The following is a 22,131-nucleotide window of genomic DNA, read 5'->3' as shown; positions in this document are numbered from 1 at the left end:
ATGCTCCGGTCCTTCCCCCTATACCCCGCCTACAGTCTGAAGGCAAATCAGTTTTGTTAACAAGCCCAAGGCAGGAGCAGGATAAGAGAAAAGGAAGACTGGTACACTGAAGAATCACACACTCACAGAGAAGGAAACAAGTGACCAAGAGAAGAACCCCATAGAAGCCAGGTGCATCAGGGAGGTTGTATACGGAGAACACCTTGCAGGAAGGTGAGAACATCCGGTAGAGGAGCAATTCTGCGCTGGCACCAGATGGACAGAGCAGAGACATGTACCTTCAGGAGAGGCTAGGCGGAGTCCAAGATCCAATCCAGCTTGAAGAAAGGCAAGGACTCTAGAAACCCTAAAAACCTGAGGGTCATAGTTTCTAGTAGCACATCACTGCAAATATGTATGCCATACTCGGTGATAAATCCTGGCAGAGGCCGGTTTACGTGCTCTGAGCATGGTCTGGACCACAGAGTTAGAGAACCCTTTAGACCTTAGGAGGGATGTCTCAAGAGCCAAGCCGTTAAAGACAGATGGGCCAGGTCTGGATGTAGACAGGGTCTCTGAGACAACAGGTCTGATCGCAGAGGAAGTTGTAGAGGAAAGTCTATGGAGAAACTTTGAAGGTCGGAGTACCAATGGCATCTGGGCCAAGCCGAAGCCACCATGAGGGACTGTTCCCCTCTCTTGCTTGAACTTCCGTTGAACTCTGGGCAGAAGGGAGATGGGAGGAAAGAGGTATGCCAAATGAAAGGTCCACCTCACAGATAATGCATCCACGAAGACTGCGTCGGGGTCCCTCTTCCTGGCCCCATACACTGGAAGCTTGTGGTTGTGTCAGGAGGCCATGAGGTCCACGTCCGGTAGACCCCATTTGTCCACCAAGAGCTGAAAGACTTCTGAATGTAGAGACCACTCCCCTGATTGCACGTCGTGATGGCTGAGGAAATCCACTTCCCAATTGAGAATCCCCGGGATGAACACTTCGGAGATGGTGTTCAGCCCACGTGAGAATACGGGACACTTCTGCCATTGCTGACTGACTTCGAGTGCCTCCTTGGTGATTGAGATAACACCATGGTGGTGGCCTGTCGGACTGTACTTGTACTGGTCTGCCCTGAAGAAGATCTTGAGTCAGAGTGAGGGGTTTGTAAATGGTTCGGAGTTCCAGGATGTGGATTGGTAAGAAAGCCTCGTTTGGAGTCCAGCATCCCCAGAAGGAGTGCTGGCCAGTCACTGCCCACCACCCGGGGAGGCTTGCATCCATGGTGAAGAGTGCCCAGTCCGGGATCCAAAAGGGGTGACCGTTGTATAAGTGGGACATCTGTAGTCACCAGGTGAGGAACAGGCGAACCTCCGGAGAGAGGCCCATTGTTTGGGATCTGAGCAGATGGGGCAGCCCATTCCACCTGGATAGGATAAGGTGTTGTAGGGGCCTGTAGAAAGCCCAAAAAGGCAGAGCTTGAAATTGGTAATGTTGCTGTAGTATAGTAAACTGGAGACACTGCTGATTAGAAGGCGCTATAGGTACATGAAAGTAAGCGTTTTAAATGTCCAGAGACACCATAAAGTCCACAGGCTCCATAGCGAGGACAATAGAGCGTAGGGTTTCCATATGAAACCTGGGCACCCTGATAAACTTGTTCAGAGACTTGACGTTTAGGATAGGCTGATGAGACCCATTGGGCTTCTGAACCAAGAAAAGGGTAGAATATTATCTCTTCCCTCGCTGTGAGGAGAGGGTTGGAATTAGTATCCCAGAGAGCAGTAAGGACTGAATGGCCTTCTGGAACAGCAGGGATTTGCTTTGGTCCGATGGAGGTCCTGTGCAAAAGAACTGCTGGGGGCCGCCTCAGGAATCAGAGGGCATATCCATGGGAGACCACTTTTTTTACCCAGGCGTCTGAGGTAGTCTGACGCCAGAACTGGGCGAACTGAAGAAGTTGGTCTCCCACTCTGGGAGCCCCCAGGGAAAGGCCTGCCCTGTCAGGCTGAAGGCTTATCCTCAGATTTGGAAGGTGGACGTCTAGTAGCCCAGGCCTATTTGGTTCTAGGCTTGGAGGCCTTAGTGGATGTCAATTGCCTTGGAAAGAACTGACCTTTAGCTTTTCCTTGAAGACAAAAGGACCGAAAGGATGACATCCGAGGCTTCATAGTAGATGCGGAAGGCAAGAACTCCATCTTGGAAGCTGCCATGGTAGTCTCAATCTTGTAAAATTCTGGGCCAAACAGGATCTCCCCAGAATAAGGCAGAGACTCCAATGCCTTTTTAGAGTCCGAATCTGCCTTCCATGAGCGAAGCCAAACAATACGGCGGGCTACCACGGAAGTAGCAGATACCTTGGAAGCTAGGAGACTAGTATCCAAAGCGGCTTCACCTAAGTAGGAATCTGCATCTCTAATGTAAGATATGTAGGACAGCTGTTTCCTCGAAGCATCAGAGGGAAATGTATCTTCTAGGGCTTCTGCCCAACTGTCAATGGCTTTTGCCACCCAGGCCATAGCCCTGGCAGGATGAGTAATAGCTCCTGTAAGAGTATATAGATTTCAGGCAAGCTTCAATCCTCCTATCCGTGGTCTCCTTTACGGATGTTGCAGTATGGATAGGTAAGGTAGCGGTTGTAACTATGTCACGTGGGAATCCACTGCAGGGAGAACTTCCCATTTAGTGCAATCAGTAGCTGGAGAGGGGTAAAAGGAAATGAAGGACCTGATTCAGACCCGCTCGCAAGCGGCCGCTCGCTCGTTCGCGGCCGATATTTCCAATCTGCGCATGCCTATGCATCCCAATGCACGTGCGTGAACCACTGCGTGTGGTCTGGAAGGGCTCGCTCGCCCAGCATAGACAGCCCATCTGAATGAGTAACAGGAGAGGCAGTTTGTGGGTGGTAACTACTAATTGGGGAGTAGAGGTGCGAACGCAGGCGTGTCTGAGTGTAGCAACGCCGTTTCAGAGGCGTCCATAATTATCAGCCAACGTCATATTACATGTCACTTGCCTGTTTTTTACACTGAAGTCCTCGCAGAGCTAGCGGTAAGGTAAGGCAACCACAAGCGCTGCGAGTCCTTCCGATGGTCCTCAATGTACCAATGTTTAATACACTTCCAGGAGAAGACGTGCGCTAGTAGGCGTCTCTACAGACGCTAATGGGCGTCTATGGACACAAAGTGGGCGTGCTTATGCCTTTCCGAACGATCGCCTGCCATGCCGTCACTTTGCCGAGCGATCGCATCTAGCGAGAGGCTCTGAATGAGCTCCTAATTGTTTAGGCAGCTGAAACCTTTTACTTGGCATATTCCATGCCTCACTCATATGATCAGATAGCTGATCAGAGTGAGAAAATGCTGGCAAAACTACCTTCTGTCATTTAAATAGTGGCTCTTTTGCCTTAGGAGTGGGTTCTGCCTCTTCTATTTGAAGAATAAATTTTACAGCTCTCACAAGTGCAGGTATATTCAATTTAGAGGGGCTCCTCGTCTCCCTATGTCTGTGCTTCTGCCTCCCCAGATGATAATTCAGAATCTGATAGCTGGGTGGACTTGGAAGATAGCACAGCATGCTTAGTAGGTTTACTAGGTAAGGATTTCTCCTTTTGCAGCATTTGTTGAAAGGTTGTAGAGGTATCCGCCAGACTCTGCACTGAGGTAGAAAGTACGTCTAGCCATGGAGGAGGCAAAGGATTTGCAGAGATTACCTAGAGTACCTACTGTGGCCATCCCATAGGGGGAGCTACCACAGGGACCTCTAGGTGGTCCACAATTTTTAGCAACCTGTGAAAAAGAAGACCAGGGGGTCCTGAGGAGAGGACGCAGGGGCTGATGGGCCAGGTGCCGTAAAGCAAGATGCACAAAGATTATCGTGAATGGGGATTCCCCTTACCTGTCCCCTTGAGTCCCGACTGCAGTCTGGTGTCTGAGGAGGCCTGCTAGCTAGGTCCCCCCAGGGGCCCCGCCGAGAGTACTTAGCCGAGGGCTGGTGTCGCGGCACCGCAGAGGGGAGATGGACAGCACAGAGAACTGTCTAGTGCTGCTGCTCAGTAGTAAATACATTTAAATAAAAGTAAATCATAAAAATAAAGCTTGGGCTGCTTAATAGCAGTCCTACTGTCTAACGGTGATCCAGCTTCTGCCAGACACCAACTAAACTGATTTGCCTTCAGGCTATGGGCGGGGTATAGAGGGAAGGACCGGAGCATCCTGGGATACGAAAAAGCTTTGCTGTTGCTGTTTATGCTTGTTCACACCACAATTTTCTCCTCCCATTCCTTTGCTATTATGTAAATGGAAAGAGAACTTGGACTCTGTGATCCAACCCTCAAGCTCGTTCCTGAAGAGAGAATAACCTAATCCCTAAGACGTTCCAGCTGGCAGACTGTGCCTTGCAGTGGCAGCCATACTGTACCAAAGGATGACTACGTTTTAAGTGAACAGTCTTATAATAATTACTATATGTTAGAAAATAAGTATATATGGGATTACTGTTTAAAGTCTACTTACCTGTAATACTAGTTTGTAATCGATGAACATTTCCATGTTGTTCAGTTCCTCTTTGAGATGTGGCGGAAAAATGAGCAAATCCGGGCAATCATTATCCATGCAGTACTTATACCCATCCAAATCTGAGGGAGAGTCGACCTTAGTGAAGCCTTCTTTCTTCAGTGTGTTAAAAACCTCTGTAAGACTAACAATGAAAACAGCAAAAACATTAAAAGCCCTCTAAAAATAAAATATGGGGAAAATATATTGAACCTTTTAAGGAAAGGAGAATCAGACAAATGAAGAAGTTGCCAATAACCTATCAGATCCTAGCTAGGGTTGGCCATGAACCATCGATGGTTAGCAACCACTGATGGTTTGCCACCGGTAGACAATTGTTTCACCATCGATGGCGGAGATCTAATGTTTCTCTGCCATCAATGGCAGAGTGCGCTGCAGTGTTTTAATTTTCCCCGTACCTCGACGCAATGGATATGGAACTTAGCTCTGCTCCTGACATGACCCACGTGGTCTCTCCTACTTCACTGAGTGGCATAATCCTACAGTAGCCCATTGATGCATGGACCGGTTGGCGGCCACACATGCACAGTGGGTACCAGGGACCAGAACCAGTGTGATATCGTTACACTATTACACTGCTTCCAGCTCTTCGCCAGGATGGGGTGTTATCAGAGCCCTTTTCCTGACAAGACATTGTTAGTAAATTTGCATGAAAATAGAGCAGGTTTATTGAAGAAAGAAATGACAGCATATCTCCACAGAGAAACTTCCTAGTGTCTTATTATAATTTACACTTTCATAGTGTATATAGCTGATGTTAGACCTCATTAAATTCCATCACATTATCTGCGATTCTTCCATAGCAGTAGATACTTATATCATGAACACAGACACAAGTATATTACGCCACCAGGATGGTCTTGAATTTACCTTGTTTTAGCTGTATTAATCCAAGCATAAAATGGCAATGTTGAAGCTCTTTGTTCCTGTTTCCGTACAACCTCTGGTAATATATATTCGATGGCTGGAGCTGCATATTTAATTCGACATTTTACAAAGGCTGCAGCTAGTTTAGTTTTATAACTAAAAGAAAGAACATAAAAGTATTAAGCGGTGGAAAAATAACAAGTATGGACATGTGTCTTATATTTCAACAATGGAGTCTCAGAGAGGAAAGGAGAAAAGTACACAAAACAGGACTGTATGGTTGTGACTTCATTGTCCACTTAGATGGCAGTACTGTGGATCAGACTTGCCAATTATCTGGCTGCCTTCTACAGGAAGAGGCAGCCTGGTCGGCACAGCGGGGAAGGGCGTGATGCGATTTTGAGGGGGCGGGACGAGGAGTGTGACTGAGTGATCAGCTGGCGGCGGGGCCACAATGACACATTTCAGCACAAATCGCGCCACAGGCTTCTCCAGGACCAGCCACTTACACAAAGGGTGAGCAGACACCAGCGGAGGGGGGAGCGGACAGCTGCGGGTGCGCGCGTGTGTGTGTGTGTGGGGGGGGGTGTTGTGGGCTGTTGGCGCTGGCCAGGAGGCTTGCCCACTCTTCCAGGAGCGTCCACACGATCTTCAAGAGGCTCCCAGCCATTCCAGGAGAGTAGACAAGTATGCTGTGGATATGCGTAAAATCCAACTGGAAAATGGGTTTATCCTACTTGCCGACTTTTCTTGAATATTAGAGAGACTCCCTGATATAGTGGTAATCTCCCGGAAGAGTGTACAGATCTGCTTGAGGCCAGTCTGGGTGTGAGCAACATAGTGATGATGTTATCACTCTTCACCCACCATGAAGGAAATACTGCGGATAAGAATAAGGAATAGGATGATGTGTGCTACAAGAAAATGGCTAACAATCTCAAGCACACCGACGGCTATAAGAGTTCCTGTGCACCCAAGGATGTGTCATTACGTGTATATCTATTTATATAAAAGAAGACGTTTGTTTGTTTAGCATTGAAAAAGTAAGCTATTAGACCACATAGCGACAAAGTGACAAATCGAAATCTTATATATAAAATGAATTGGTCTTTGTTTGTTTGTCTGTTCAGTTATGCATTCAGACACCCCTGCACTAATTGGGATGATCCATGGCCAGGTTTTATGGGGTTAGGGTGCCGGTTGGACTTCCCGTTGGTGTACGCTGGTCAGAACTTTGACCCAGGAGCTTGTTCTGAGCCTTCCACTGGATGGATTTGGATGAAAACTTCAAAGAATGGTAACATTGGAGCCCAGAATACATATTTGGGGTTAAGGACCCATCAGACCTCCAGTTGGTGTACGTTGCGTAGAACTTTGACCCGGGAAGCCTGTTCTGGACCTTGCACTGGATGGATTTGGATGAAAACTTTTTTTCAGCAGGTGTGGAAAAATTGTTGCAAAGTGAGAATGCTTTCAAAAATAGAAGTGTTCATAGTTTATTTTTATCAATTAACAAAACGCAATCAAATCAATATTTGGTGTGACCACCCTATGCCTTCAAAACACCATCAGTTCTTCTAAGTACACTTGCACACACTTTTTGAAGGAACTCGGCAGGGACGTTGTTGTAAACATCTTGGAGAACTAACCACAGATCTTTTGTGGATGTAGGCTTGCTCAAATTCTTCTGTCTCTTCATATAATCCTAGACAGACTTGATGATGTTGAGATCATCTGTGGGGGCCATATCATCACTTCCAGGACTCCTTGTTCTTCTTTACGCTGAAGATAGTTTTTAATGACATTGGCTGTATGTTTGAGGCCGTTCTCCTCCCTGATGGCATGGCATGATGGATAAGTACCTGCCTGTATTTCTGAACATTGAGGACACCATTAATCCTGACAAAATCCCCAACTCTATTTGCTGAAATGCAGCCCCAAACTTGCAAGGAACCTCCACCATGCTTCACTTTTGCCTGCAGACACTCATTATTGTACCACTCTCCAGCCCTTCGGCAAACAAACTGCCTCTTGCTACAGCCAAATATTTAAAATTTTGACTCATCAGTCCAGAGCACCTGCTGCCATTTTTCTGCACCCCAGTTCCTATGTATTCATGCACAGTTGAGTTACCTGGCCTTGTTTCCACGTCAAAGGTTGGCTTTTTGGCCGCAATTCTTCCATGAAGACCACTTCTGGCCAGACTTTTCCAAACAGTAAATTGATGTACATGGGTCCCGATTTCTGCCAGTTCTGAACTGGTGGCACTGCTGGACATCTTCTGATTTCGAAGGGAAGTAAGCATGATGTGTCTTTCATCTGATGCACTAAGTTTCCTTGGCCGACCACTGCGTCTCCGGTCCTCAACGTTGCCCGTTTCTTTGTGCTTCTTCAAAAGAGCTTGAATAGGACATCTGCTATAAAATCGTTGCCTGGGGGAGACTTTGCTGATGTGTCTTGTTGCTGTGCTCAGTCTTGTCATGGTGTATGGCCTGTGACATGAAACGGTCTTCCACAACCTCACCTTTGTAGCAGAGTTTGGCTGTTCCTCATCCAGATTTAAGCCTCCTACACAGCCATTTCTATTTCAGTTAATGACTGTGTTTCAACTAGAGATGAGCGGGTCTGGTTCTCCAAGAACCGGACCCATCCGAACATTGCAATTCCAGGTCGGATCCAAGACCGGCTCGAGTTATTCCGCCTGACTCGGATCTCAAAACGAGGCAAAACGTCATCCTCCCACTGTCGGATTCCCGCAGGTTTTGGATTCTATAAAGGTCCCGGTGATCGGCGACATTTTCACTCCGGGTGTGGATGGTGAACTGAACAGACGTGTTGCTGTCACTGTCTGTGTCAGTGTGTTGTCCAACTTGTCCTGTCGGGGTCTGTGGCTGAAGGCTGCTGCTATGTTGTCCATAAAGGGGCTGCAGTATATAAAGAGGGGCTTCAGTGGGTGCTGCAGCTGCTGTGTCACTTGTCCTGTCAATCAAGGGGCTGCTGCTGTGATGTTGTCCTGTCCATCAAGGGGCTAGGGCTGCAGTCCATAAAGGGGTGTTGTGTTGTCCAGGGGTGGGGGGGTGCTCTCTCAATCATCTAATTATTGTTTGGTGACACTGCCGGCCAGACCGCAGTTTATCGTCCACGTATTTATGACTCTGCAGGTGGTCAGTCCGCACTCGGCAGGGGTGCTTAATGGTCCATAAAGAAGGGGAGCTGCCTGTGTTGTTCATCAAGGGGCTGCTGCCTCGTTCAGGGGTGCTCTTCCCCAGTGTAAAAAAAAAATAAAAAGTTAAATAAAATGAATATTATCAATCCACAAAAAATAAAAATATATATTTTTCAACAGCTGTTACTGTTTGGTAACACTGCCGGCCAGTCCGCAGTTTATCGTCCAAGTATTGTGACACTATAAGTTATAGCGCAGTGTGTTATTCTTACTCATAAAAAATATTGTGACACTGTAAGTGGTAGCGCAGTGCTTTACTCATAAAAAATCTTGTGTCAGTGTAATATTTTGCTTTTCACTTCTTTCCTCAATCGTAAATAAATGATTAGTCTACACGCCGACTACAAGACCACAACAAAGTGCTAAATAACATGTGTTATATATAAAACATAATGACATCACTGCAAGTGGCAGCGATCTCATAAAAAATCTTGTGACACTAAGTGGTAGTGCTTTTCTTATTCATTAAAAATCTTGTGACACTAACAGAGCCGGCCCTAGGCATAGGCATTCTAAGCAAATGCCTAGGGCGATTGAAATGCCTAGGGGCATTCCAGGGCTCTGAAGTTGCGCCCCCAGCCCCCTCTCAGCGACGCTAATTTCCCCCTCTCCGGTTGCTGCCGTGATCGGAGCTCAGCTCCGATCGGGCAGCGCAGCAGTCAGATAGTCACTGACTGACTGTGAGCTAAGTCAGAATGAGCTTCTGCACAGAAGCTCATTCTGGCAACAGTAGGAGTCAAGATGGCCGCGGGAAGGCATGCTGTGCATGCCCAGCCGCGGCCACTCCTCCCGTGGACCTTTGCGGAGCCGAGCTGTGACTGAGGTCAGTCGCGGCTCTGCTTCCAGATTAGCCGCCGTCCCGCCGCCTGCCACTGCCCAGCGCTCAGCCCCCAGTAATCGGACCAGGCATCAACAGCAGCATTAGTTGCATTGAAAAGTAACTGCAACCTACTCAGGCAGGTAGGCACTGTGGGCCGAAAGGGGGGCTGCACCTGCATCTAACTTATAGGAGCTGTGTCATGTATATATATATCTCTATATAATAGATATATATCTAAATAATTGTATATGTATAATATATATATATATACATACACACACACACACACACACACAGTCAGGTGCATAAATATTGGGACATTGACAGAATTTTCATATTTTGGCCTCTATTCACCACCACAATGGCTTTGAAATGAAAAAAACAAGATGTGCTTTAACTGCAGACTTTCAGATTTAATTTGAGGGTAATTGCATCCAAATCAGGTGAACGGTGTAGGAATTACAATGGTTTCTATATGTGCCTCCCACTTTTTAAGGGGCCAAAAGTAATGGGACTATCAGCTCGAAAGCTATTTCATGCACAGGTGTGGGCTATTCCCTTGTTATTTCATTATCAATTAAGCAGGTAAAAGGTCTGGAGTTGATTTTAGGTGTGACATTTGCATTTGGAATCAGTTACTGTCAACTCTCAATATGAGATCCAAAGAGCTGTCACTATCAGTGAAGCAAGCCATCATTAGGCTGAAAAATCAAAACAAACCCATCAGAGAGATAGCAAAAACATTAGATGTGGCCAAATCAACTGTTTGGAACATTCTTAAAAAGAAAGAACGCATCGGAGAGCTAAGCAACACCAAAAGACCCGGAAGACCACGGAAAACAACTGTGGTGGATGACAGAAGAATTATTTCCCTGGTGAAGAAAAACCCCTTCACAACAGTTGGCCAAATCAAGAACACTCTCCAGGAGGGAGGTGTATATGTGTCAAAGTCAACAATCAAGAGAAGACTTCACAAGAGTGAATATAGAGGGTTCACCACAAGATGTAAACCATTAGTGAGCCACAAAAACAGGAAGACCAGATTAGAGTTTGCCAAACAACATCTAAAAAAGCCATTACAGTTCTGGAACAACATCCTATGGACAGATGAGACAAATATCAACTTGTACCAGAGTGATGGGAAGAGAAGAGTATGGAGAAGGAAAGGAACTGCTCATGATCCAAAACATACCACCTCATCAGTGAAGCGTGGTAGTGTCATGGCGTGGGCATGTATGGCTGCCAATGGAACTGGTTCCCTTGTATTTATTGATGTGACTGCTGACAAAAGCAGCAGAATGAATTTTGAAGTGTTTCGGCCAATATTATATGCTCACATTCAGTCAAATGCTTCAGAACGCATTGGATGGCGCTTCACAGTGCAGATGGACAATGACCCGAAGCATACTGCAAAAGCAACCAAAGAGTTTTTTAAGGCTAAAAAGTGGAATGTTATGCAATGGCCAAGTCAATCCCCTGACCTGAATCCGATTGAGCATGCATTTCACTTGTTGAAGACAAAACTGAAGGGAAAATGCCCCAAGAACAAGCAGGAACTGAAGACATTTGCAGTAGAGGCCTGGCAGAGCATCACCAGGGATGAAACCCAACGTCTGGTGATGTCTATGCGTTCCAGACTTCAAGCTGTAATTACCGGCAAAGGATTTGCAATAAAGTATTAAAAAGTGAAAGTTAGATTTAGGATTGTTTAGTTTGTCTCATTACTTTTGGCCCCTTAAAAAGTGGGAGGCACATATAGAAACCATTGTAATTCCTACACCGTTCACCTGATTTGGATGTAATTACCCTCAAATTAAATCTGAACGTCTGCAGTTAAAGCACATCTTGTTTGTTTCATTTCAAAGCCATTGTGGTGGTGAATAGAGGCCAAAATATGAAAATTCTGTCAATGTCCCAATATTTATGCACCTGGCTGTATGTTATTGGTGCCGAATGGTATGCATCTTAAGATATTTGTTGCTTTACATATGGTGGAAATTGCAGCTTTTTTAGTGAATATAATTTGTACCTGGGATTTGCTGAACAATTGAGACAAACCTGCGGCAGATCCACAGTGGTCAAAAATATATTAAAACCCATGATAAATATGTAACATTTACAAATGGACAAAAATGAGGGTTGAAAAATAAAATTTGTGGCTATACATCTAATGCATAGCGTTTAAGAGCGTAACCATGGTGGAGTAATGGAATTTTTTTTTTAACTTCAAATTCTAATGTGGTCTCAAATCAATTTTCCTAAATAAATAAAACAGGTATTGCTCCTAATGTCATGGTCATTTACATAAATCACTGTGGCAGGTTAAAATATTTGGATACTTGCCATATCTCCTTTGTTTTTTTTCAGGCTGCTTATAATTCTATAGATTGTCATGGACTACCAAGGCAACAACAGTTACACAGCACATAGTGTAGAGAGCAGAGGGGCTTTAGAACACCCCTCTGAGCTCTAACTTTACCTCAATCTCCCCCCCTGCCATCACATGACATGCTGAGTGCTGTGTGAGCCAATGTCTTTGTAGCAGACTGACTGTGCCTGGTAGCCATACTTGTGTTCCTTCCAGAGATTTTGAAAGGAGGTAACTAATTTTTGGAGGGTAGCTAAGAGAAATGACATAAATATCCTTTATAAAAGTAGTTCACTTGCTATTTAATGAAAGAAAAAAAATATCCTTCTATGTAGGATTGCGGCTTTGGAAAATGGACCTCATGTGACTTAATTTGTCAGTCCACCAGCAGCATATCCAGATAATCCCTACCACAAATATGCACAGTGCCAGGGCTGATGTTTTTATTTAAAAATGTTGCTTTTTTTACGCATTTCATTTTTCCCCTCAAGATTGTGTGCTTACTGCCAGTACTTTATTGGAAAAAAAAGCAAACCCTAAGTTCTAAAGGAGACACATCACTGTGGTTACTAACAAAATGAGGGTATAATCAGCTCTTAAGCATCTGAGCTACAGGGGAGAGGAGAGACATCCGCTTCCACCTAGAGCATGCGAGACACACACAGGGAGGCCACCGTTTCACAATGAGTGCAGGCTTCACACATAGTTATCTACCGTGCTGGCCCAGACCAAATTATCCACTGAGAATAGAAGCAGACGCAGTCACAGCTCTCACTTGTTCTTTGTTTTTAGTTCAAGAAAATAATGATTGTTCAATAAAAAACATTGGACCTCATTCAGACCTGGTCACAAGCGCTGAGCGCTCGCAACTGGGTCGATGTTTAGGCTCTGCGCATGCGCAGTGGCCGCACTGTGCATGCGCAAGCCCCGGAGCGAGAGAGAAATTCTCTCGCTCCGGAGCTCACTACAAAAGGGACGGCTGTCGATGTTGATTGACAGCTCGACCCGTTTTGTAGGCGTGGCGGGGGGTGGTTTCACAAACGGAGGCGTTCCTTAAGGAACGCCTGCCGCTTTGTGAGCGGCCGCACTGACATCAGCAGTGATGTCAGTGGGGAGCTTCCTGCTCGATCAGAGCAGGAAGCTCCCTGGGGCTTGCGGTTGCCGAGACCCAACCTTAGGGTCTCGTCGCAAGCCCCGATAGTCCTGACCATCGCGACCATCAACCTGGACGCTCGCTAGAGCTGTGAGTGGTAACCCACAGCTTAGCTAGCGACCAGGAGGCCGCACTTGAAAAGTCAAGCGGCCGCCCTCATTCAGAGCGAGCACTCGCTTCTTGCGACCGCCTCTGAATGAGGGCCATTGTCCTTACACTAGTCTGCTTTGATTATGCCTAGACGCCCATAATATGGGTTTAATTTTCACAGCTACAGTGTAATACTGAAGTGTATGCTGTAGCAGTTTATTACATCTATTAAAAAATATATACGATTAGATTTCAGATGTGGTATGTTGATGCAGAATAGTACAGGACGGCTGCATATGCGTCAGGGAAGATAAATGCCACTTTGGTAAGGGAAGGTGGTAGATGTATTTTACAAGCAAATAATACAGAAAGTAATGGTTTGAGATAATTAGGGACATAGGGGGTCATTCAGACCCGCTCACGAGGGAAGTTAGCTCGCAAGCGGGTCGATGTTTGGCGAATGCGCATGTGCACGACGGAGGGAGCTCCGTCGTGCGCATGCGCGAGACCCGTCGAGCGACGAGAAATACGTAGCTCGGGGTCTCGCACCAAAGGGGGCGTGCTGTTGATGGTGACTGACAGCACGCCCCCTTTGGTGGGCGTGCCCGCCTACCGTCTGAGTCCGGCCCCACTGACATCAGTAATGATGTCAGTGGGAGTGACTTTGGCTCTGATAGAGCCAAAATCACTCCTGGGCTTGCGGCAGCGAGACCCTACCGCAGGGTCTCGTCGCAAGCCCGATGGTCACGATGGTCTTTGACCATCGCGACCATCATCATGGACGCTCGCATAAGCTGTGGGTGGTAACCCACAGCTATGCGAGCATCCATGAGGACGCTCCAAAAACAGGTAGGAGGGCCCTGATTCAGAGAGAGCACTCTGGTCAGAATGTTCAGCTCTGAATCAGGCCCATATTGTGAAACTACAGCTGAGAATAACAGTTATCCTAAAGGAAACTAACATCAAGAAATGAAATGAGCTCATGTATTGTGTACTTAAGTGATGCGCCTATGACAAATTTATATTTGGTACAGGACCACTAATCTGGCTTTACAAATCCATTTCACTGTGTGCAGGCAGCCATGCAGGTCTATAGAAATAGTGTTTGCTTATCCAGAAAGAGTAATGCTTAGGCATACAGACATGTAGGTAAATTGCCAACTGGACTGATGAAGGATGACTCTTATCAGATGGCAAATATCTGTGTCATGCTGGCTTTAGACTGTAGTCACAAACTGTGTAACTAAATCAGTAGCACAAATAGGAATATGCAAATTCATAGCTACCAAACACTGTGTCACGGAGGTGCTACACTGGTTCCGTTGCCATATTTGCTGGGTACATTCTGGATTATGCAGTTTTCTGTTGCACAAATATTACATGTAGAAGTGTATTAGAATTGTGCTTTGAAGGTAAATGTAGGAATGGCTTGCATTCTTCAGTCTGTAGTGGCAAAGCCGCGCACGGAATTTCTACACTCTCCTTATTGCACTGGTGCCTGAAAGACCCTGGATAACATGCATGCACCAATATAACTTTGTCATATAAAAGTGACTTACCCGTACAGAAGTTTTTCTACTTTTCGTACATCCTCTATAACCTCCTCTTTATTAGATATGTAACGAGGCTGAAATTTACGATCTTGGAAATCATATAACATCACCATTACCAGGCTTGTCATGTCATCTGCCTAAAATCAGGATATAAAGATGATCAAATATATCAGCTATTCTATTTATTTCACTACATTCAAAGTTTATGCTGTTTAATGAACACTGGTGATTAATGGGTGTTTGTTTCATGCATTGAGATAGGGCATGCTTAATCTATAGGACAGGAAAGATGTACATTCCCTATTACAATTGGCAGAGTTTTTGTACATTTTATAACCATGAGATATATTAAAAGACAAAATCGCACATAAAACCACATTTTTCGCTCTCCCCATTTCTTGATCCCACGATTTGTTGCCTTTTGTCTGCAGGGGGTGGGGCCTAAGTATGCAAATCACCCAGCCCCACCCCCACAGTTATCTCATGCATGATCTGCTCTTGCGGGAACAGTCCTGAAGGGGAAAATTAAGTTGTCAAGTTTGATATAACTGCTTTAAGCATTTCAAACTAAATCAGTAATCCCTACAGATGTGTCCTCATACATCTAGCCTCAATACGCCACGCAGCGCGATTTGCCTGGCGTGAGCTGGCAGGTTACACGCTACTCTGCTAGCACCAAGCATCTTTTTCTGGCGAAAATGCGCCTAAATTTTCAATGCGATGCGACTGTGCTGATTAAATTGATATACAACACTTGTATATATGTGTGCACTCAGCACAGTCTTTCTAGTCGCATCGCATTGTGACTAAAGGCGCACATCCACTACACGATTAAAATGAGCGATTTAACGATAACTATATCATTCACTCATTCATTAATGGTTCGCAAGTCTTTCATTAAAATGTCTAAAACGACTAGCGATGCGAGCTCCCGCTGGTCGTTTTAGACATCTATCATTGGCCAAACATGCTGAACAACCTGACGATAACGTTAGGTTGAGCATGTTAGGGGATGACTGATGTGTGAATGACTGCTCGTTCCATGTAGGCACAGCACAGACTGTCAAACGACATTGTAATCCTGCAGTAGTTTTGAGACCTGCTAGTGGATGTGTGCCTTAAGACGCATTTTTGGCAAAGAAAGACATAAAAAAGATGCCCGATGCTAGAAGAGTCTCAAAACCTGGCGCGCTAAGAGGAGCTTTTTGGCGTGAATGCGGCCATCCGTATTCATAAGTTGGAAATTATTTTACCTAAAGAGACTAGAGAATGACTATAAAGAGGTGAAAATTATCTGTAGTGAAAAAAACAAAAAACGGATAAAAATACATGTACATCCTAAATATTTATTTTCCAGAAAATGGTGTAAAAACAAAATGTTTAAAAACTTTTTCTTATCTTTGCTCTAGTTGGGTAAGTCCACTTGAAAATTGTACTCACCAAATCTTGGGAATGATAGAAGCCACTGGTAAGTAATACTGTCTCCAGAAGATCTTGGTCTAAAAATAATAATTCATATATTAATAAATGGAAAACATTTGTGACAAGTGGGAAAAAGATACAGTATTAACACAGGGGAGGGGGGAGGTTACAGGTACAAAGTACCTAGGCATGTTCAGGGACCCGGGTCTCGAATGCTATTAGTTGTTGTGGCCACACCCCTCCAGCAACGCAGCACATGATCTACATATTCACAAAGGGGTGTGGCCATGCCTGAGGCTGATATTTTTCTTAGCGCTCCCAGGTGTGATAACACTGATGCCAGGGGAGATTACAGAAGGAATGTGCATTGAAGGGCCTTTGGGGTATATGGAATATATAACTTCATACTAAATTATTATTACAGTACATGTGGTCGAAAATCTGATGAATTAGCATTCAGTCTAGAATATTTTTCATTAAGTACTATGTGAGACACTTGTTAGTTGCTATAATCTCTGCGTGATTAAAGAAATCCTGAAAACATGAGCTGTTGATGGTGCGTGAGGACTACAGTTTAGAAACAATCTTGTACAGGAATGCAATTGTGAGTTTGGAAAGAAACAAACAAAATGATAGTGTGACCAGCATTTAGCAGAGGCAGTATTATCAGTATTTGCAGAGCCTTATCATAGGAAAACATGCTGATTAAACACAGTGTCCTGTAGCTAGCAACATACATTGTTACTATTAGTAAATTACTGCTGAATAATTTCCCTTTTAATTACATTTTCCACTTACGTACAGGTGGAATTTCCATGAACTGCCCATTGTACTATAGGTAAGACGAACCATCATTTCATTGCCAATCATAGTATATGTAAATAAAGCATATTATAATAATTTATGAAGAACTTTGTTATATAGGAATTTGAAACTTAGGGCCTGATTCAGAGATGGTTGGTAATGCAGCCACGGTCTCGCTATAGCGGTTGCAGGAATATGCAAATGCTAATCTCAGCCTTCCCTTCGTGCGGGACGGTGAGATGGAGTGTACAAGTGGGGAAATGCCCACTTTCAGGCTGCGCTGTCTGAGCATTTGCCATGGAGATTGTGAACACACCAACATCGATGTAACATCAGTCGCACTATCGACATTTGCGCTAACCAGGGGTCTAATCTGGCTACTCTCCTCCATCATACTAACCATGGCCTCTGACAGTGGCGTCTCTCCCCATGGTGTCACCCGATACGGGGAGGGATGTCTTGAGCGCTGCGCAGCGGTGCGCCCTGAAAATGGGGCGTGGCCTCGCAGCCCAACCCCCCGTCGTGGTCCTGTTCTCAATATTACATATTACTGGGGGGGGGTTGCAGTGCCGGCTTCCTCACAGTGTCAGGAGCCGGGTGCTGCACTTAATACTACAGTACAGCACCCGGCTCCTGTCACTGTGGGGGAGTGTCAGTCTGCACCTTGGTGTCACCCCTCGGCGGGTGACACCCGGGTGCAGCCCGCACCCCCCGCGTGACGCCACTGGCCCCTGAAGCTGTATATTTGCAATTGGAAATGCCATCTAAAGATGGTGTTACCCACGAGTCCCAGCTCCGAAATGTATTGTATCCCGGAGCTTGGTACATATGGTGTGACCAAAACTCAGAAAACAGGGCATTTCAGCCATTAGTACATCCCGGCCATATATTTGGGGCTGACTACTTAGTCTTATTTTAAGCCATATGTTCATAGCAATTGCACATTTATGCAGAACCAGTTTAGAACTGAAGTGGGTGAAGTCAGATCATTACCATATTCAGAGCAGCACAGATTATTTTAGGAGACATGTGCAGTTACACATTCTGGGAAGCAGTGATCTATCCAAGATTATGTTAGTGAGGACAGAGCTGCATGTGACAGGGGCTGTAACAGGATGACAGGAAGGGAATGAAGGTAAGTGGGATAGCGTACAAAAAGGGGTCCCATAAAAGCAGGGGAGTCATATTTCAGAAGTCACAAGAAAGAAAGACAGAAATATACATATATAGGTGTCTATTCATGTTGTTAATTATCAGGGTCCGAACAGACCCCGATAATTAACATTCTAACTTGCCGCAGACCATTGCATACCCGAAAATCATCTGACCCCGCATGCGGCTTCACTGCTCCTTTCGGAGCAGTGACACTAGTGCGCATGTGTGACCTACAGGTCATGCATGCGCACAAGAGCCCCAAAGTCCGGCGGAAGGAGACGGACAGGGGCGGAGGGATCCGAAAGGAACCCTCTTCACAACCCGGGACTCCTTCCCATAGGGAAGGAGCAGGTAGCGGGAAGCACTCGCCATCAAGGAGCTTGATGAATTCTGTCCTATACTAGTGTATGGGGACAGCAGGCCATTCCGCAAGGGGAAGGTAAGCAGGAGATATCTGTAAAATGTTCATTTTCACCTGCTTTTGTAGAAATTAAGTGATGATGAATAGACCCCATAGAGAGATATTCCTGTGGAAGTGTATGTTGTCATAAATATGAGGGGATACTTGGGAAGCAAAACCCACTTTCCATTTCTGATCATGCACAGGTCACACGGACAAGTTGCGGAGAAGGTGATATTATTTTGTCACTTGAACAGAGTCACATGGTTATAACAAATCTCAGCAGCAGCAGCAGTAGACCTGCATTATCTTAGGTGGAAATGACAGGAAATGTGCTATTTATTGTGCTGTAACTTTGCCGTTTCACTAATGGACACTAAACTGGAAATAATAGAAATGGCTGCAATTCATCAGTATGAAAATGACAGCTACACTTGTCTGAGTTATTGTGAGCGTAGTCATCCGTACATAATAGTAATTATGGCAAGCAATTTAGTGGTGCTTTTGTTTGAATTGGTAATGCATCATTTATTGAAGGAATAAAAAGTTATAATACAAGACTACTAACAGGAATGGAAATATTATTTGTGACATGTTATGGAGTTCACAATAATATAATGTATTTCACAGGAGATAGCTCATGCTGTGAGCTGTAGTTCTCCTGTAAACGTATGTTTTACAGAAGGAGTATGGCCCCCATACACCTAAGCGATTTCTAGACGATCACACGATTTTCAACTCGACGTACGTTCAGTCTTGTTGTAATCGTGCATTTTTTCATCCGATGCGCGCCCCCTTGGGTCCTTCAATCGTATCTTATGATCATATGTGCAGCACATATGTTCCATCGTATCGTGTTCAGAACGTGGCATTTTTTTTTTCATGCGATCCATCATGTGGCAATACAGTCATTTCAATGACTGTGTCCCTATTCCCTAATGAGTGCGTGAGGCACAGGATCGATCTTACGACTGATCCTGTGCAAAGAAAAAAAAGAAATGGTGACGACGGGACTGCAGGGTAATCTGATGTGAATCGGATCGGATGCTGATCGCGTAGGTGTATGGGCCACTGTAGGCAACTTGTGGAACTCCAGCTGCTGAGGAACTACACATCCCAGTATGCCCTGCCACAGTATTAGCATGCCCTAACACATACTTTCCTGAAATCTCAGGTGGCTCTCTTAGTAGAATCTATTAGTAGGCAAGTCTTCCATCAGATGCCCACGGCCGCCCACAAGCAAAGTGGTCGGTCCAGGACAGCAGATGGTGCAATTCGCTTACAATCGTGTGATTTTGTCCCTCATTTCACAATACTGGTAATAACTGTGGCATTGCATAGCAGGGCAGTGGTCTGGGCCATAATGACTGAATTGCATTGTCAACCGATTCACGCCACCCCCACCCACTTGGCTGCACCAAGTCCTTGTATAGTTGACCTGGCAGGCACAGCAACTGGAGCGTCACACGTTGCCTACCCGATTTACAGCATAAGCACACAGCAGCAAAATGATGGACCTGATGAACGCAGTTGGCCGTAGATGCTTTCGTATGTATACTGAGCATTTTTTGTGCATGCTCTGGAACCAAGTACTTGCGACTAAGGACATGTCGGTGGGCTGTAACGGGGGGATTCTGACATACAATAGACAACGTTCAGTGTTGGCGTATTGGGTTCCTACCACGAGTTGGACAGAAGCCTAAACGCACCTTTTTCCAGGCATATTTGTGGTTTTGTGTCACAGAAATACAAATATAACAGCGTACGTCTACATACAATCAGAAGGATGAAAGTCTCACAGGCTTCTATTAGAAATAACCATAACACACATAAAACAACCTACAAGCATTCACACAGGGATATAAGAGACACCACAAACACTAAGATGAATCAGGCTGCTTCTTCCAGGGATGAAAACACTGCCCCGAGAATGATATCTCTCATACACTAAATGCAGAAATTCACAGTGCTGACAATGTAATAAAAATTCATGTAAGCCTACATTTAGTAAAGTATATTCCAAAATTTCTATATTACTAAGTAAATTAAAATAATGCAGTAAATCCTTATGGGCTTCCCTTCACATACGTATTTCCAGGCCCGGCAACAGGGGTGGCCTAGGGGCACAGCTATACTGGGCCCTCGAGATTCTAGGGGCCCCAGCGGGGCATAGAGACAAAAACCAGCTATGCCTGCTCGCCTCTGCTACAGTCATGGGCCCGCAGCAGTATTGGTACCACTACTGTAATGAGTTAGACTGACTCATTACAGTACACTGCCACGGGCCGTAACCTCCCCTCCCGTCTCCTCCTCCAGTGTTTTCTCCTCCTCTGCTGTATGCTGTTGCCAGGCTTTTCCGCTGTGAAGCTGTGCTGTTGCCGGCGGCCTGTGACGCACAATGTGGTAACACCAGCCCCCGGGAAGTGTTTCTGTGTGTGTTAATTAAGCATACATCCACATTTGTGTGCACTAGAGCCCACACTTACCCCCTACCTCTCACCCTTCTCTCTCCGTTACCCTCCCCGTCACCTTCTGCTTCACCTGGGGATGGGGTGGGGGGAGGCCCTAACACAATGTGGCCCCGTGATTTCTGTTGCCGGCCCGCGTATTTCACATAATCAATTTATTAATGTCTCCAAAACATTGAAGCACCAGTGACAAAAGGACAATATGTATAAAATTATAAGTCTGGACATAAAATATTAAATAATATTTTAAAGAGTGTACGCAATAAAGTAACTCTGTGTATATTATTGTAGTCATAAAATCAGTAAAACATATGATATAGTTTGTATTAAATACTTTGCAAATACATAATACTATTTGCATGCACATAAATAAATTAGGGGTGTGCACCGGCCACTTTTCGTGTTTTGGATCTGGATCTTTCTTAGTGTTTTGGATCTGGATTGGTTTTGCCAAAACCACCCTTCCGTGTTATGGGTTCTGGGTTTTGTGTTTTGGATCTGTATTTTTAAAAAAAAAAAAAGAATAAAAACAGCTAAAATCACAGAATGTGTTGGTTTTTCTGCTCCTATGCTATTATTAACCTCAATAACCTTAATTTCCAGTCTATTCTGAACACCTCACAATAATGTTTTTATGTCCAAAAGGCTATGCTAAGCGACACAAGTGGGCGGCACAAACACGTGGCCCATCTAGGAGTGGCACTGCAGTGGCAGACAGGATGGCAGTTTGAAAAACTAGGCCCCAAACAGTACATATTGCAAAGAAAAAAAAGAGGTGCAAGATGGAATTGTCCTTGGGCCCTCCCACCCACTCTTATGTTGTATAAACAGGATGTGCACACTTTAACAAACCAATCATTTCAGCGCTACGGTCTGCCACACGACTGTGGCTGAAAAGATTGGTTCGTTTGGGCCCCCACAAAACAAGCTGGCAATTAATCTGTCCCTGCACAAACTGGCTCTACAGAGGCAAGATGTCGTCCTCATCATCCTCATCCACCGATTCCTCACCCTCTTCAGTGTTGTGTACATCCTCATCCTCACAGACTATTAACTCGTCCCCGCTGGAATCCACCACCACAGGTCCCTCTGTACGTTCTGCAAGGCTGGTCTCCCTGGAAGAGTTGATAATTCATTTTTATGAACATCATCTTCTCCACATTTTCTAGAAGCAACCTCCTACGCCTTTTGCTGACAAGGTTCCCAGCTGCACTAAACACTCTTTCGGAGTACACAATGGTGGGGGGGCAACTCAGG

The 22,131-nt window shown here is 45.2% G+C and overlaps 1 protein-coding gene across 5 annotated transcripts in view; it reads right to left on the bottom strand.

Moving 5' to 3' along the window:
- The window catches only part of NSUN7 (NOP2/Sun RNA methyltransferase family member 7), a 97,132-nt gene that overhangs the window by 22,828 nt on the left and 52,173 nt on the right, over positions 1-22,131 (bottom strand). For all 5 annotated transcript variants that reach the window (XM_088450537.1, XM_088450535.1, XM_088450538.1 and 2 more), the window contains 4 exons: positions 16,066-16,124; positions 14,632-14,762; positions 5,419-5,571; positions 4,489-4,672 (listed from right to left, as the gene is read on the bottom strand). In XM_088450537.1, the coding sequence (XP_088306663.1) occupies positions 4,489-4,672; positions 5,419-5,571; positions 14,632-14,762; positions 16,066-16,124 (527 nt within the window). The remainder of the gene's footprint in view (positions 1-4,488; positions 4,673-5,418; positions 5,572-14,631; positions 14,763-16,065; positions 16,125-22,131) is intronic.

Source organism: Taudactylus pleione, unplaced genomic scaffold (genome assembly GCF_031769625.1).
Source record: "Taudactylus pleione unplaced genomic scaffold, aTauple2 ptg000519l, whole genome shotgun sequence".
NCBI classification, from domain to species: domain Eukaryota; kingdom Metazoa; phylum Chordata; class Amphibia; order Anura; family Myobatrachidae; genus Taudactylus; species Taudactylus pleione.
This window is presented reverse-complemented; position numbering and strand designations above follow the sequence as displayed.